The 16739-nt window shown below is 51.3% G+C and overlaps 2 protein-coding genes across 2 annotated transcripts; both read right to left on the reverse strand.

Annotated features, from left to right (window-relative positions):
- Positions 1-1729: 1729 nt before the first annotated feature.
- Positions 1730-3595, reverse strand: LOC136933675 (GTPase IMAP family member 9-like). Its single transcript, XM_067229155.1, has 2 exons — positions 3544-3595; positions 1730-3182 (listed from the first exon to the last, which is right to left on the reverse strand). Exons 1-2 carry the CDS (start codon positions 3560-3562, stop codon positions 1933-1935), a joined length of 1269 nt encoding a protein of 422 aa, XP_067085256.1. The 5' UTR covers positions 3563-3595; the 3' UTR covers positions 1730-1932.
- Positions 3596-8559: 4964 nt separating this feature from the next.
- On the reverse strand, positions 8560-9090 carry LOC136933335 (uncharacterized). Its single transcript, XM_067228651.1, has one exon. It carries the CDS (start codon positions 9088-9090, stop codon positions 8560-8562), a length of 531 nt encoding a protein of 176 aa, XP_067084752.1.
- Positions 9091-16739: the final 7649 nt, after the last annotated feature.

The following is a 16739-nucleotide window of genomic DNA, read 5'->3' on the forward strand; positions in this document are numbered from 1 at the left end:
TGTCTTTAAGTTGGATCTGGCAGTGCTGTATACTTCCATGTCCCAGACCTGAAGGCTTTATCACGGTTTTTCAGCAGCAGCTTGACCGCTCTGTTCATCCATGGTTTGTTGTTGTGATAGCGTTTGACCTGTCTCTCAGCAGTGACATTGTCAATGCAGGTCTTAATGTAATGCAGAACAGTGCAAGTGTAGCCCTCAAGACTCTGCTGTGAAAAAAGGGCCCAGACAGTGCGTTTAAAACAGTCTTGCAGTTGTGGAATCGCAGTAGCACGCCACAGTTTTATTAGTTTCACTGTGTGCACAGATCTCTTAAACGCGGGTCTGTACGCTGGTGCGAGAAAGAGGGTCAGATGGTCAGACTGCCCTAGATGGGGGTAAGCAGTACTGGGGCAGGTGTAAGCAGTACTGGGGCAGGTGTTAGAAGCACTGGGGCAGGTGTAAGCAGTACTGGGGCAGGTGTAAGCAGTACTGGGGCAGGTGTTAGAAGCACTGGGGCAGGTGTTAGCAATACTGGGGCAGGTGTTAGCAGCAGTGGGGCAGGTGTTAGTAGCACTGGGGCAGGTGTTAGCAGTACTGGGGCAGGTGTTAGCAGCACTGGGGCAGGTGTTAGCAGCAGTGGGGCAGGTGTTAGCAGTACTGGGGCAGGTGTTAGCAGTACTGGGGCAGGTGTTAGCAGCACTGGGGCAGGTGTTAGCAGCAGTGGGGCAGGTGTTAGCAGTACTGGGGCAGGTGTTAGCAGCACTGGGGCAGGTGTTAGCAGCAGTGGGGCAGGTGTTAGCAGCACTGGGGCAGGTGTTAGCAGCAGTGGGGCAGGTGTTAGCAGTACTGGGGCAGGTGTTAGCAGTACTGGGGCAGGTGTTAGCAGCACTGGGGCAGGTGTTAGCAGTACTGGGGCAGGTGTTAGCAGTACTGGGGCAGGTGTTAGCAGCAGTGGGGCAGGTGTTAGCAGTACTGGGGCAGGTGATAGCAGTACTGGGGCAGGTGTTAGCAGTACTGGGGCAGGTGATAGCGGTACTGGGGCAGGTGTTAGCAGTACTGGGGCAGGTGATAGCAGCACTGGGGCAGGTGTTAGCAGTACTGGGGCAGGTGTTAGCAGTACTGGGGCAGGTGTTAGCAGTACTGGGGCAGGTGATAGCAGCACTGGGGCAGGTGTTAGCAGTACTGGGGCAGGTGTTAGTAGTACTGGGGCAGGTGATAGCAGTACTGGGGCAGGTGTTAGCAGTACTGAGGCAGGTGATAGCAGTACTGGGGCAGGTGTTAGCAGTAGTGTGAGGTTCAGGGTCCTTGGTGCTCCGTGGGGCCTGGTCTCCTGTCAGGTCAGAGACCCTGAAGCCCCCTATACGTCTGTCTGCACAGAGCCAAGCTTCACTGTCACCACCCATCTACAGTGGAGGAATCATCTGTGTGTCTGGATCCTGTCTGACGTACTTCCTGTACGTCTCATTAAATAAGGGTTTAATACATGAATGTACATAATATGTTAACAATATAGACAACTCTTGTTTAATTATGCTCTAGTTCCCTCTAGTGTTCAGAAGAGGAAACTACAGGACTAACGCTCTTTATGACTTGTTCTCCCCCAGAACATTAACCACCTTATTCTCCTCCGAAAACACTGTTCAACAAAAAGGACAAGAAATATTCCGTGGATCTTTTGTATTTATTTAATAGATTAGTATAAAATATAAATGCTTAATTTTTATTTATTTTCAGAATTCCCAAAGGACCATTTCTCCAGGATCTTAACAAGTTTAACAGCAGATACACAGAGTAAAAGGATATTTACAGACATCAACACAGTATGAATCAAGCTCAGCTCTCTGGCTATGTCAGTTGTTCAATCCCCCCTCTATAGAAAGGAGTTGTATCAGTAGCTTCTTCCTCCTCTTCCACTTCCTCCACCCCCTCCTCTGGTCCTAGGTAAGAGTTGTTCTATGCACTGACTTCATGGACTTCATCTAAAAACTTAGTACTGAGATCTATTATTTTATGCTGAAGTCTATTTATCTCTCTATTCTTCTCCTGCATCTCTCTATTCATCTCCTGCATCTGTCTGCTGAAGTCTCTCTGCATCTTAGTGTGTGAGATCATGATGCTCCTCTGTAGCTCAGGTAGGACCACCTTCATCAGGTTTCTCTCTGCTTCAACTCTGGCCTCTCCTTCATAGTTCTCCCTGAACTCCTCCATCTCCTGCCTGTGTCTCTCCTCCCTCTCCCTCCTCTCATTCTCTCCCTCCTCTCTAAATCTCTCCAGCTTTCTCTCCATCTCCTCTCTCCGGTCAGTCTCTCTCTTCAGCTCCCTCTCCAGCTCTCTCTTCTTCTCCTCATCCCTCTCTTCCTTCACCTGTCTCTCCAGTTCAGATGTTCGATGGCTGAGTGTTCTGATGTCTCCCTCGTGCTCCTGGATCACTCCCTCTATCTTCTTCAGAGAGTTCTGCAGCTCTGTCTCAAACTTCTCTTTCCTCTCTGTCTCCTCCCTCTGTATCTTCTCCTCTCTCTCCCTCTGAATCTTTCCCTCCATCTCTCTGACCTGGGCCTCTGCCTCCTGGTAGGTCTGACTGCTGTAGAAGCTCTCTCTGTTTCCTGCCACCATCTCCTCTACCTGGTGCAGCAGCTCTGGGACCTGAGTGCCATGGGCCCTGTCCTTCATGTTGAGGACGTGGTACCTGTTCCCACATTTCTCTACAAGCTGCTGGAGGTCCTGACTTCCTGTTTGGAGAAACTCCTCCATGCTCTGCTCTCTCAGACTGTCATCATGGGTGAACAGAATGACAGTGTGTCCCCAACAACCCTCTCCAAACATGTCCTCCATTCTCTCCATGGCTCCTCTCTCCTCCCCCTCAGAGGGCTCCACTGGTACGACCAGGAGGAAGGCGTGGGGTCCCGGGGCGGACAGACGGACACACAGCCCCACATCCTGTCTCATCTCCTCCAGAGAGAGTCCAGGGCAGAACCAGTCTGGAGTGTCCACCAGCACCAGCCGTCTCCCACACACGTCCCCCTCTCTCCTCCTGCTCCTCTGGGTGACTGCAGAGGGGCTGTCCTGGGCCCCAAACTCCTCTCTGCCCAGGATGGTGTTTCCTGCTGCCCTCATCCCAGCCCCAGTCCTCCCCAGCAGCACCAGTCTCAGCTCAGACACACTGGGAGACACTGGAGGGTCTGGACTGCTGCTCTCTCCCCCCACTGCAACACAACACGGGACATGGTCACACCACTGGTCTAGATGGTTTCTAGTTGAAGAGGAAAGTACATCTAGGCTGATATTAACTACTCAATTAGCTATGTTTTAAAACTGTGATTATTGTCTGAAAAAAAATAACATGAATAGAAATTTGTAATAATGAACATCTCTATCAGAATAAATCATAATAAAAGTTCCTCACTGCAGAGCAGTATACATAGCAGTATCAGGACGTTTGAGATTATAAACCTGAACTCTATAATCACTATGAAACACACAGTAGGATAGAAGATGTAAGGACAGTAGAGGATGGGTTAGAGGTTCAGGTGTTTGTAGGTGTCTGTAACAGAGTTGATGACTCACTGTGTGGAGGGTAATCCATGCTGCGTCTCCTCCTGACTACAGGGACCACAGTAGAACCTTCATCCTGTGGTAGTGGTGGGTCTGTATCTGGGATCTCTCCTCCCACTGCAACACAACACAGGACACAGCTCAAACTACTGACGGGAGGGTCACCCTGGACATTCATACCAGATGTTCACCTCAACAGAGTCATCTGACTATGATTCTGAACACAGCGTTAGACAGGTTCCTGTAGGTGCATGACCAGTGTATAGAGAATGGACTGGGTCAGATATTCAGGTGTTTTAACAGTGTTGAAGACTCACTCTTTGGAGGTAAATCCATGCTGCGGCTCCTCCTGATTGGTAGTTTGGGGCCTGCTTCTGAGATCTCTCCTCTCTCTAACACACAAGATGAAACAACCATTCAGTGGGCATCATATTTAGAGGGAAATATTCAAACTAAAACTTCACATTATAACACTCACCAGTGGTTTTAACCGATAACTCATTTCTCTGTCTCTGTACCTCAGTGTTTAGGTCACATATCTGCTGTGCTGAAATAATTGAAAATAAAAACCATAAACATACCATTTCCAAATACAAAACACTTCAAATGTATCACAGAAATGATATGAAATGCAAGTTACTCCATGAAATCTTACCAAGTTTAATGTTTTCATTTTTGACATCTTCCACATGTCTGTCTCTCTCCTTCAGCCGTTCATCTCTCTCTCTTAGTTGTTTGTCCTTCTCTTCCAGTCTCTTCTGTGTCTCTTTACCTTCACTCTCTAGTCTCTCCAGTCGTTGGTCTCTCTCTTCTAGTTGTTTGTTTGTCTCTCCCAGTTCCTCCTGCCTCCTCTTTAGTTCATCATCTCTCTCCTTCAGCTGCTTGTCTTTCTCATCACACACTTTATCTCTCTCCTTCAGCAGTTCATCTCTCTCTTCTAGTTGTTTGTCCTTCCCTTCCAGTCTCTTCTGTGTCTCTTTACCTTCACTCTCTAGTCTCTCCAGTCGTTGGTCTCTCTCTTCTAATTCTCCCTCCTTCTCTCTCAGTCTCTGGTTCCTCTCCTCCAGTTCAGAGTCTTTCTCCTGCACTTGGACTGTGAGCTTCTCTACTTGGATGTTCTTGTCCTGCAGGTCTTTTCTAAGCTCCTCCTGTTGTCTCTCCTTCTCTCTCACCTGCTGGCTCATGTCATCCAGTTGTGTCTCTTTCTCCTGAAGGTGTTGGTTCTTCTCCTTCAGTTGTGTTGTGGTTTCCTCCAGTCTGCTCTCTGTGTCCTCTAGTTGTTTATTCCTCTCCTCCAGGAGTGAATCCTTCTCTTCTATCCTCTTTTCACTCTCCCTCAGTGTCTTGCTCACCTCCTCCAGGTGTCGGTCCTTTTCCTCCAGCTTCTGGTTCCTGTCCTCTAGAAGTTCATCTCTCTCTCTTAGCTGTTTGTCCTTCTCTTGCAGTCTCTTCTGTGTCTCTTTACCTTCACTCTCTAGTATCTCCAGTCGTTGGTCTCTCTCTCCTAGTTGTTTGTTTTTCTCGTCTACTAGTTTACTGTACATCTGATTCTCTAGAGGGGATGAGAAGACTTTAGTAGTAGAGCAGTAGATCTACACATCACTGACTTAGCAGGCTGATCATTTGTAGACATTTTAAATTCAGCAATACTGTAAGTCTGACTACCTGACACATTAAACACAGTTCACAAAATGCCTGTTTTGATCAAATTAAACTTTAAATGTAAATTAATCTGTATTAAGAACATAAATATACTTGATAATGTATTTTCACTATAGAAATTGAAATCCTTTTTATACATTTTTCTATTATTGTAGTTTTATACTCACCAAGTAACCGGGCAGATTCCTCTCTTCTCCTCTTGTTCTCTGGACTCTCACTTTGTAAATACTCTTTAGCTGAAACAATGATGGAGAACTGACAGCTTAGATCTGCATGTATTACACTACAGGTGCACATTCTACACTACATGGATGAAAGTATTGGGACACCTGACCGTCACACCTACAGTGGGTTCCAACATTACTGGCACCCATTGGCAAAGATGAGTGAAAAGTGTTTTCACCTTTTTGTAATTCAACTTAATGTCACATTGGAAACAATTTGAACAATTCAACCTTCAATTGAAGTAAATTTATTTAGGTGCAAATACAGACGCAAATGGTTAACTGAACACAAAAACAGTCTTCTGCCATAGTCATCTCAGTCCCCTGATCTGAACCTCCTTTAAAACCTGTGGGCTGAGCTGAAGAGAAGAGTGCACAAGGGAGGACCTCGGACCCTGGATGATCTGGAGAGATTCTGTAAAGAGGAATGTTCTCAGACTCCTAGCTGTGTATTCTCCAACCTTAATAGACGTTAAGTGCTGTTTTATTGACGAAGAGAGGTTGTACAAAGCATTAAATGTCGGGGTGTCAATAATTGTGTCACACATGGTTTCACCAAAAATCATTATTTCTTGATGTCAGATTTTCTTTCTCTCAAAATGAATCTACTTCAATTAAAGGTTGGATTGCTTGCATTTCCCAATGTGAAATTAAGCTGTCACTTAAAAAAAAAACACCTACTGTACTGGAGTGTGGTCCAGAGACAGACATCTAAATCCTCCCTATTGGTCTGGTTTCTCTTAGAAAAGGACCAGTGAAGATCTCTCTCTGCTTGTACAATCCCACAACAAGGCCTCCACCGTCAGTCTTGTAATACCCTGAGCCCTCAGACTCACCTTTAACCTCTCCCTTTCCCTCCGTCCATATCAGGGCCTCAGCCTCTGCCTTACTGATAGACACCATCACCTCACCCCCCTCCTCCCTGAGGGCCTGCTTAGCCAGACTGTCTGCACTCTGGAACCCACATCAGTTTTACCCACACCCCCATCCTCCTCACACCATTGTGACCTCGGAGCACCTCATCCAGCAGGTCCTGTCTACTGTGGGATGTGAAGGACTGTACACTCATCAGAACTGCACTAGAGTCTGAGCATATAACCACTCCAACCTCCTCCATCCACTGTAAGGCCAGTCAAATCACCAACAGCTCCACTGTAAATACAGCCAGGTGATCTTAGAAGCACTTTCAGACCAGGACCTCCCTATCAGGTACAACAAAAGCTGCCCTGTTCAACCAGACTGTGGATCCTTAGACCCACCTGTGAATATTTGTAGCCATCCATTGTACACAGAAAGCACCCGACTACAGAACATCTCAACCAAGTTGGCTCCCACCCTGTCCTCATACTGCCCCACTGCACAGTGTTGGGACCTGGGCTTGCACTGTGTCTAGCTTGGTCAGAGCAGAGCTGCTGCTACATAGCTGCTGCACCAATAATATATTACTGCTCTAACCAGAACCACATACATCTTCATGGAGGCCCTGGTGGGTCCTCTGTCCACACCTTCCTGGAAACACACATCACTGATCACCTTCTTGCACGTGACAACCACTTAGACTCCAGAAACCTGAATGTCTGCTCCTTTTCCAAACCATCCCCATACAACATCAGGCAGACCTCCTCTCCTACCTTCCTCCTTGTGAAGAACACAGTCTTTACCTTTTCAACTGAGAACTCTGAACCTTGACTAATTAAAACTACGTGTTTGGGGGATATTTAAACAATGGCACCATGAAATATAAAAGAAAACAGGAGCAGTGTCATCTTTGAAGTCTAAAACAAACATGTTATATGACATGAAACAAGGAAAATTACTCACCTCCTAATCGAGCTGTGTTGAAGGATAGAGAATAAAAAGTTAAAACATCATCACAACAGAACATGGCAGTAAAGTATCAGTGTGTGTTGTTGTTAATCAATGATGATGAATAACATGATGATGTCAGTAACCAGATGGACAGAGAGTAAGGATATAATGCTGCTCTATGATCCAATTCGATTGGCCAACGCTAGCGTTTTCACGCTCCTCATTTACATAAAGTTGAGAAGATCCAACTTGCAACGCTCCGCTCGGCTTCCCACAATGCCCTACGCGAGCGTAAACGCCTGGTTTCTTTGAAAATGAATTGGAAGCCGACGCCCCGGCCGCTCCCCGAGCGGTGCTGCTCCGGGCTCCTCAGCTCCAGGGGCTCTCTGCTGCCTCCCCGCACCTGCCCCTGCGTGCTCCGGCCACGCCTAGTACGGGCCGCGCCCCCCTAACCTTGTCCTGTGCTTTTTTCCCTGAAGGTGGCTCCACTCCGGACGTCCCCCTGTCAGGCCCCTGCCCGCCCCTGCGTTCACGCTGGCCCCGGCGCCTCCCCGTCTGCCCCATGGCCCCCTCTGCTTCCGGGCCTTCCCCCGTGTCTCCCTCCCTCTGGGCCGCTTCCTGCTGGCCGGCTCCGCTCCGGACTTCACGCCCGTTCCGGCTGCTGCCCTTCTCATCGGCGACCTGCCCGCTCCTGCCTCCGCCTCCTGCTCCTGCCCTGCCTCTCCTGCTGTCAGGCGCTGGGCCGCGCCTGGCGGGTTCTTGCCTATTTCACACCCGCCCCCCGATCCCCTGCCTCCCGCCCTTCCTGCCCCTGCTCCGGCTCTTGTCCTCGCCGGCCTTCCTGCCCTGTTTGTGGCGTTCGTCGCCTCCGTGGGCTCTCCGCCGCCCCTCTGCTCTGCGCATGGCCCTGCCCCTGCTTGGCCTGGCCCTGCCCCTGCTTGGCCTGGCCCTGCCCCCTCCGGGCTGTGCCCCTCCCTCCGTCGGCGTCCTGCCCAATCCTGTCTCCGCTTCCCCCCCCCCCCTCTACTGCTGCCGGGCGCTGAGCCGCACCCTGCGGGTTCCCACACCCTGCCTCGCCCGCCTCCTCCTGCCCCGGCTTTGGCTCCTGCCCTCGCTGACCTTCCTGGCCTTTTCACTGCATCCTTCGCCTCCTTGGTAACTCCCTGCCCCGTCCCTGCCCCACCCCTGCGTGCTCTGTCCTGCCCTCGCCTGCTCTGGGCCACGCACCCCTGACCGTGTACTGCAGGTGGCTCCGCTCCAGATGATCCCCCCGCCCTGGCTGCTGCCCTTCTCATCGGGTCCCTGCCCCCTCCTGACTCCACCTTCATGCTGGCTACAGCGCCTCCCCCTGCCCGCTCCTGCCTCCTGGCCTTCCACTGTCTCTCTCCCTCCGGGCCGCTGTCCCCCTGGGTGTCCCCGCTCTGGCCATCCTGCCCGCCCCGGCTGCTGCCTTCCCTGTTGGGGCCCTGTCGCCCCTGCTTTCGCTCTGCCCACAGCACCTCCCGTTGCCCCCTCTGTGGCCCCCTCTGCCTCCGGGCCTCCCCCCCGTGTCTGCCTCCCTCCGGGCGGCCGTCCCCCGGGTCATTACGTGGACCTGGCCGTCCTTCTCCTCCCGTCCCGGGTTGCTGCCCCCCGCACCGTTGTCGTGGCCCTGTCCTCCTCTGTTGTCGGGTTTCGCTGTCCGCCCTGCCCGGTCCTGGGGTGTCCGGTCCTGGCTTCCACCTGGCCCCCTTTCGCCTCCTCCGGCCCTCCTTTCCCTGCCCCTCCCTGCAGCCCCTCCCGTCCGGCCCCCCGACCCTGGTGGTCCGTAACGATTTCGATGGCTGCTCCTTGTCTCTCCTTGCCTGCCGGAGCCTCCATGCATGCTCCTTCTGCGGCAGGACCCGCTCTCGCTCCCTCGACCCGGCCGGCCTGCGGGCCTTGGGACCGCGTTCGAGGCCCTCCCGTCCGCCCGCCTTGCTGGGTTTCCTTGGGGTTCACTGGCAGCACTCAAACTGCTTGCCGTCTGCCTGGCATTGGATGCAAAAGCAGACCGTGCATCTTCGACCGTTTCTTGAAGCACTCCGCTTGATCCTCCTCAACGAGTCCAGAAGTCCCCTCCTCCTTCATCTCCTGGACGACTTCCTCACTATGAGCCCCCCTTCATCTCCACTGGCGCAAGGCCCCCACACCGCATCAGGCTTGGCTCTGCTACCAGCCTCCACAAACCACAACAGGCTTGGCTCTGCTACCAGCCTCTACCACACTGCATCGGGCTTGGCTCTGCTACCAGCCTCTACCACACTGATTCCTGTACCATCTTCCCACGACGGCACCCCTCCACAACCTTCACTCCACACCCAGAGGCCATCCTCCAAGCTTCATTCCACGCACACATACACCTCTCCATCCGCACTTCCACTATCCTTGTGTACCTCAGTGGCATCAACTTCTTCTGCAAGTTGCTCTCCCTCTGCACGGCTCCCCCTCACTGCCGACCTGCTAGCCGCCTGCATACACACACTGCGCACTGGCTACTCCTCCCCTTCCACCGATTCCACCTTAGAGGCCATGTTCCTCCTGGCCTTCAGCTTCCTTAGGTGCTCACAATTGACTTCCACCTCCTCCACCTTTGACCCCTCTGTTCACCTCGCATCTCTCGTGCATTTGGGTCCTACCACACCTCTCAGCGTGACACTGGTCCCTTCCTGTCCATCTACCTGGCTGTCCTGTCATACTGTGCCAATCCCACACCCCCAGCCATGTGGCTACCATTGCTTAAACTGACATGCGCCAATTCAGAGAACTGTTGAACCCTGGATATGTGTTTCAACATCCATTTGCACATTTGTATTCTCTACTCCTAATGTATGACTGTTTAGCCTGAGGTCTGCACCTCTGTGTCATTGACCGTCTTTGGAGGAGGGAATCCCTCACTGAATTGCTCCTGCCAAGGTTTTTCTCAATGAGTTTTACTGGGAGTTTTTCCTTGCCTTCCTTGAAGGTTGGTTGAAGGGCATTGCTATGGGCATCTGTTAAGCCCTCTGTGACATTGCTTGTAAAAGGGACTACACAAATGAAATTGGATTTAGATTCGATGTTCCAGAGCAAAGGTTAAGGTGGACCTCAGGATCAATGCTTTTTATAGGATACAATCTGAATCATCCCATGGGTGTATCTCTGCTCTCAGGTTTGACCAATCAGGGAGGTATTAGAAGTGTTTTGTGGAAGAGGGTGGAGCTACACAAATTAAGTTATCAGATTTGTTTACAATCAGTATAACATAATTAAATATAAAGAAGTAAGACTTTATTTATATAGCACATTTCATACAAGAATTGTAGCTCAAGGTGCTTTACATAAAATCAATAAAAACAATAATACAAGTGATAAAAAATTCAAACAAAAATAAAAATCCCAATAAGATCTCTGTTCAAGAGAGAAAACAACTTTAAAAGTAGGAAAACCCTTTTGAGATCAAATTACTTAAATGCTTCGGTAAAAAGGTAGGTTTTAAGCTGTCTTTCAAAAATGTCTAGAGTGTTTGCTTCCCTAATATTTATGGGTAATTTGTTCCATAGTTTTGGGGCGTAATTGACAAAGGCCGAATCACCAATCTTCTTATGACTGCTTCTGGTGACCTCTAATAGGCCTGCATTTGATGATCGCAGTGTTCTAGCTGGTGTGTAGTTTATAAAGGAGTTAGCAATGTAGCTAGGTCCTTGTCCGTGTAGAGCTTTGTATGTGAGGAAAAGGACCTTAAAGTCAATTCTGAAGGTAACAGGGAGCCAGTGTAAAGTAGCTAGGACAGGGCTAATGTGTTCTCTCCTTTTAGTTTTGGTTAATAATCTAGCTGCAGAATTTTGAATGAGCTGTAGTCTTTCAGTGGTTTTCTTGGGAAGACCAGTGAAAAGTGCGTTACAGTAGTCCAGCCGGCTGGATATAAAAGCATGAATTAACTTCTCTGCATCATTTTGGTTTATGAATGGTCGTACCTTTGCTATATTCCTCAGGTGAAAGAAAGCTGTTTTGGTCACTTTATTAATGTGAGAGAAAAATTCTTATTAAGATTCTTAATAAGCATCTCTCTTTTGGATTTGGGGCCACATAGTAGGACTTCGGTTTTGTCTTCATTTAATTTAAGAAAGTTATCATTCATCCATTTGTTTATTGCCAACAGGCAGTTGGTAATGGAATTGATGGCCGTTGCATCGTTGGGTTCAGTGGATATATATAGTTGTGTGTCAAGAAAAACAACACATCCTAGACCACATCTCATCTCTCATGTCTGTGTTGTGAACTCGGGTTCACTCTGAACTTGAGACAACAGAAACATACTTTGGTGTAATGTTTACTATCTAAAACATAATGTAGTCCTGATATTTTGTTATGAAGAATAAGTTAGAAATTACTCACCCCATTCCTCTGTTTAAAAAGAAATGAAAAAGATCATTAAAACACCAATCATTTTATATATTACAAACACGTTATTAACAAATGTTTGTGAGTCAACATAATTAATGTTAACGAGCCTATGAAATGAATACATCATTATTATCATAAGCAGATGAACTAAGAGCAAGGATAAATGCTGCTCTATATCAGTAGTCCTACATCAACATACATCAGTGTAATCTATGGAGCTCCTGTGTTCTGTGTTCAGGCTCTTTCATGAAGAGGATGACTGTTTGGTAGTGTAGAAGAAATTGGGATTTCCTGTGTGCTTACATTATTCACTAATCAATAGAACTAGTCATTGGATACTAGTTAGTATGTTCTCATGTAAGCTTGCTATTAATAAGAGTAGATTGTGTCTATGTGTCAGGGTTAATAGATGTTCGGGGTCAGGAGAAAGTACTGGCTAAAAGTTCCTTGTCATGACTACAAGGAAAGCTCCAACTATGAACTCTCTAGTCTGAGTGGTCATGTGTTGGGAGCAGTGAATCTCTTTCTCTGAGACTGTTGTAACGTCATTACTGCATGACTGTCACAATCTATGTTTACATTCTTGTGGCCTATAAAAGATGGTCCTCCAGCTTTCAGAGCAGGGAGAGACATGATTGAGACCTAAGCCTGGTGTTGTGTTGTCATTTATTGTCAGAGGTCGGGTTTTCTCTCCCAATCTGCAGATTGATAAATACTCATTAAAATCCAGAACTCAACTTAATCACTCCGTTTATGAAGAGACGGACAAAACACTTTCTTCATCAGTAGCTACACATATAGACATTTATATTTTACTGAGAGAATATAAAAACTCCAGTAACAAAATCCAGTAAGAAAATGTAATTATTATATGAAGACTATAATTGTATCTGTGCAGACAGAGAGTCTGTGTCGTCATAGTTCATGTAGAGATGTTCATAGTCATGTTCTTTACTTTAAGAACTATGACCCTCCCTGGACCACAAACCCACACATAGATGACCTGACAAATGTCCCCTCCTCTATCTGACCTCCTGTAGTCTCTCAGCCTCAGAGACAAGTTGCCTCTCTCCAGCTCCTGGGTGACCAGACTCACTCTGCCCTCATAGCCCCTCCCCTCTATCACCTGGCCATTCTTATACAGGTTAATACACTCCGTTCATCAAACTACAGCTATATCAAAGTTCCCTCTAAACTGATCAGAACATGATTGTATGTGTTAATGGAGTTAGATTAACTGAAGTTCGGGAGGAAGATAGCGCACCAAGACTCCTCCTTCACTCCAATCAACTGATACGCATCAGCCCAGTTAAAGCACGGAGGAATGCGACCGAACCCAACTCCCCGTTTTCAATGACGAGTTCTGCATGAAGTCTTCTCCGTTCCTCTGGTCCTTGTGCTAGCATGTTATTGTTTGGCATGCGTACATCTCGCTGCCTCGCTGTCTTCGCTGCTGCGTGTTTGTGTGTCTGCTGCTCCCGTTGCTGTTTCAACTCGTCGGCTCTTCGCCTCGTCTCCTGGCTCCCGCAGATCGCCTCCCGGCCCTGACGTCTACGGAGGAATGGACGTTCTGGACCTGTTCCCGTCGGACGACGAGTTCCCCTCCCAGCTGGAAAGGCGGTCCCGTCCCCGGCGTTCTGGCTGCGTCCCCGAGACCCCCGGTCGCTCCCCGTGTGGTGCTGCTCCGGGCTCCTCCGCCTCCCTGGGTCCCACGGCTCCGCTTCCTGTTCCCGGGCGTCGGTTCTGCCGTCCTCCGAGGTCTCCGCCTCCGGGGCCTTCCGCTCGGGATCGCTCCTGGGCTCGGCGCTTGCTTCTTGCCCCCCATTATTCCCCTCCCTCCCTCCCTGCTCCTCCTGCCCTGGCTTCGGCTCCTGCCCTCGCCGACCTTCCTGCTCTGGCCGCAGCGTTCATCGCCTCCATGGGCTCTCCGACGGCTCTCTGCCCAGCGCCTGGCGCTGCCCCTGCTTGCTCTGGTCTGGCCCTGCCTCCTCCGGGCTGTGCCCCTCTAACCTTGCCTGTCCTGCTCTCCCCGTCTCCCGGCTCAGGCTGTTCGCTTCCCGGCCTCGTCTTCCACGGTGGGGATGGACCTCCTGGACCTCCGCCCGTCCCACGACGACTTCCCTTCCCGGCTGGAGAGGCGGTCCCGCCCGTGGCGTTCTGGCCGCGTCCTCGGGCCCCCGGCCGCTCCTCGAGCGGTGCTGCTCCGGGCTCCTCTGCTTCCCTGGGTCCGACGGCTCCGCCCTCCGGTCCCGTGCGTCGGCCTGGCCGTCCCCCGCAGTCTCCGCCCCCCGGGCCTTCTACCTGGGATCGCTCTGGGCATCGCTCCCGGGCTCGGCGGCCATCTGTGCTGGCCCCGGATTCTGCTCCTCGCCCCTGGCGGCCGCGGCCTCCATGGGCTCTCTGCTGCCTCCCTGCCCCGCACCTGCCCCTGCGTGCTCCGGCCCCGCCTAGTACGGGCTGCGCCCCCCTAACCTTGTCCTGTGCTTTTTCCCCTGAAGGTGGCTCCACTCCGGACGTCCCCCTGTCAGGTCCCTGCCCGCCCCTGCCTTAACGCTGGCACCCGGCGCCTCCCCCTGTCGGCCCCGTGGCCCTTTCTGCTTCCGGGCCTTTCCCCGTGTCTCCCTCCCTCTGGACCGCTTCCTGCTGGCCGGCTCCGCTCCGGACTTCCCGCCCCCTCCTGTCTCCACCTTCATGCTGGCTACGGCGGCTCCCCCTGCTCTCTCCTGCGTCCTGGCCTTCCACTGTCTCTCTCCCTCCGGGCCGCTGTCCTCCTGGGTGGCTCTGGTCCGGTCCGCCCGCCCGTTCTGGCTGCTGCCCTTTCCGTTGGTGCCCTGCCTGCTCCTGCCCCGCCTCCCGCTGCCGGGCACTGGGCCGCGCCTGGCGGGTTCCTGCCTCTTGCTTTGCCCACGCCCCCCGTTCTCCTGCCCCGGCTGCTGCCTTCGCCGACCTTCCTGCCGTTGGCGGCGTTCGTCGCCTTCAGCTCCGCCCCCGGCCCTGTTCCTGCCCCTGCTCGCTCCGGTCTGCCCCTGCCCCTCTGACCCTGCCCTGTGCCTCCTTCCTGCTGGCGGCTCTGGGCCGTCCGCCCGCTCCGGCTGCGCCCCGCCTCCGGCTCCCGCCCTGGGTGCTGGGCCATGCCTGGTGGATTGCTGCCTCGCCCCTGTTCCCCTGGTCCGGCTCTTGCCCTTGTTGACCTTCCTGCCCTGTTCACGGCGTTCATCGCCTCCATGGGCTCGCCGCCGCCCTGCGCCTGGCCCCGCCCCACTGCCTGGACCCTCCCTGTCGCCTGGTCCTGCCCCTGCTTGCTCTGGACTGGCCCTGCCTCCTCCGGGCTGCGCCCCTCTAACCTTGCCCTGTGCCTTCCCTCTGGCGGGTGTCCCCGCTCTGGCCATCCTGCCCGCCCCGGCTGCTACCTTCCCTGTTGGGGCCCTGTCGCCCCTGCTCCCGCCTGGCCTCCTCCGGCCCTCCTTTCCCTGCTGCCCCTCCCGTCCGGCCCCGGGTCATCCAGCTCCTGGGTCGCTGGTCCTCCCAGGCATACCGCTCGTACGTCAGGACCAACCTCCCTGACCTTCACCACACTCAGGCTGGCATCAGCCTCGCTGCAGCCTGCTAGGTGAGTCTGTTCCTTTTGGGGATCTGCTTGAGCTGCTGCTCGGCCGTGACCCACTAGGACTCTCTGCCACACCCCGAGTTCAATGCCTGGTAACTATGCATGCACCCTTCACATTCATCGTCATCATCATCATCATCATTCATTCTGCACATCCCAGTGAACCCTCTCGTCCTCTCAGGACCCCAGGCTTGGCTCTGCTACCAGCCTCCACCAACCTGCATCAGGCTCGGCTCCTCTACCAGCCTCCACCACAAATCGGGTATGTCTCTGCTACCATCCCTACTTCAATAAAAGCATGTCATTATTCAATCGCTGGTGATTTACTGAACTTGTGAAAAGAAAATTAACCCAACCAGATACAGATCAAAATATGGTAGCAGCACTTCAATGGATCAACTTCGAACACGACACCACGTGAATCCAAAAGTCTGCTCACAGTTATATTCCTTCGGCACCACAACGCACAACGTCGCCTACCGCGTGATGAAGAAAGTGTTTGTCCGTCTCTTCATAAACGGAGTGACTAAGTTCAGTTGAGTTCTGGATTTTAATACGTATTTATCAATCTGCAGATTGGGAGAGAAAACCAGTCTTCTGACCATAAATGACAACACAACACCAAGCTTAGGTCTCAACCAGGTCTCTCTCCGCTCCGAAAGCCGGAGGACCATCTTTTATAGGGCACAAGAATGTAAACATAGATTGTGACAGTCAGGCAGGAATGACGTTACAACAGTCTCAGAGAAAAAGATTCACTGCTCCCAACACATGACAACTCTCACACTAGAGAGTTCATAGTTGGAGCTCTCCTTGTAGTCATGACAAGGACCGTTTAGCCAGTACTTTCTCCTGACCCCGAACATCTATTAACCTGACACATAGACACAATATACTGTTATTAATAGCAAGCTTACATGATAAACGTACTAACTAGTATCCAATGACTAGTTCTATTGATTAGTGATTAATGTAAGCTCACAGGAAATCCCAATTTCTTCCACACGCGCCACATTCAGGGACTCGCCGATCTAACTTCCTGCTAGGAACTTACGTCTCTGCCTACATGACTCATTTAAAAGAGACAACAGCATTAACCGCTCTCCCTAACTACTTCCCCAGATCCACCTGGTAACACTCTCCCCTCCTTAAGTCACTGTCCTCAGATACTGCAAGAGAGTTCTTCATCTCTTTCAAAACCTCTCAAAGAAAACTGTCCCTAAACTGGCTAGTATTTGAGAAACTGCCGCTGGACTAATTGACACTGCATCCAAATCAGACCTAGGCTCATGATAAGGATTTGAATGTTGCCCTGCATGTCACCTGGTACTCCTGCATGGAGCAGGGACAGGCCTTGGACTCGGTTCATCCACTGGTTCAGGCTCAAGATCGTCAGGATCATATTCCGTTACAATTGACACAGGAACCTCACCAATAGGAACTGCTACTGTTTCATTGTCTGAGGTTTGACTGGGCCTAGGAGTAATCTCCTCCAACAACAC

This window comes from Osmerus mordax, chromosome 25 (assembly GCF_038355195.1).
Source record: "Osmerus mordax isolate fOsmMor3 chromosome 25, fOsmMor3.pri, whole genome shotgun sequence".
Classification (NCBI taxonomy): Eukaryota; Metazoa; Chordata; class Actinopteri; order Osmeriformes; family Osmeridae; genus Osmerus; species Osmerus mordax.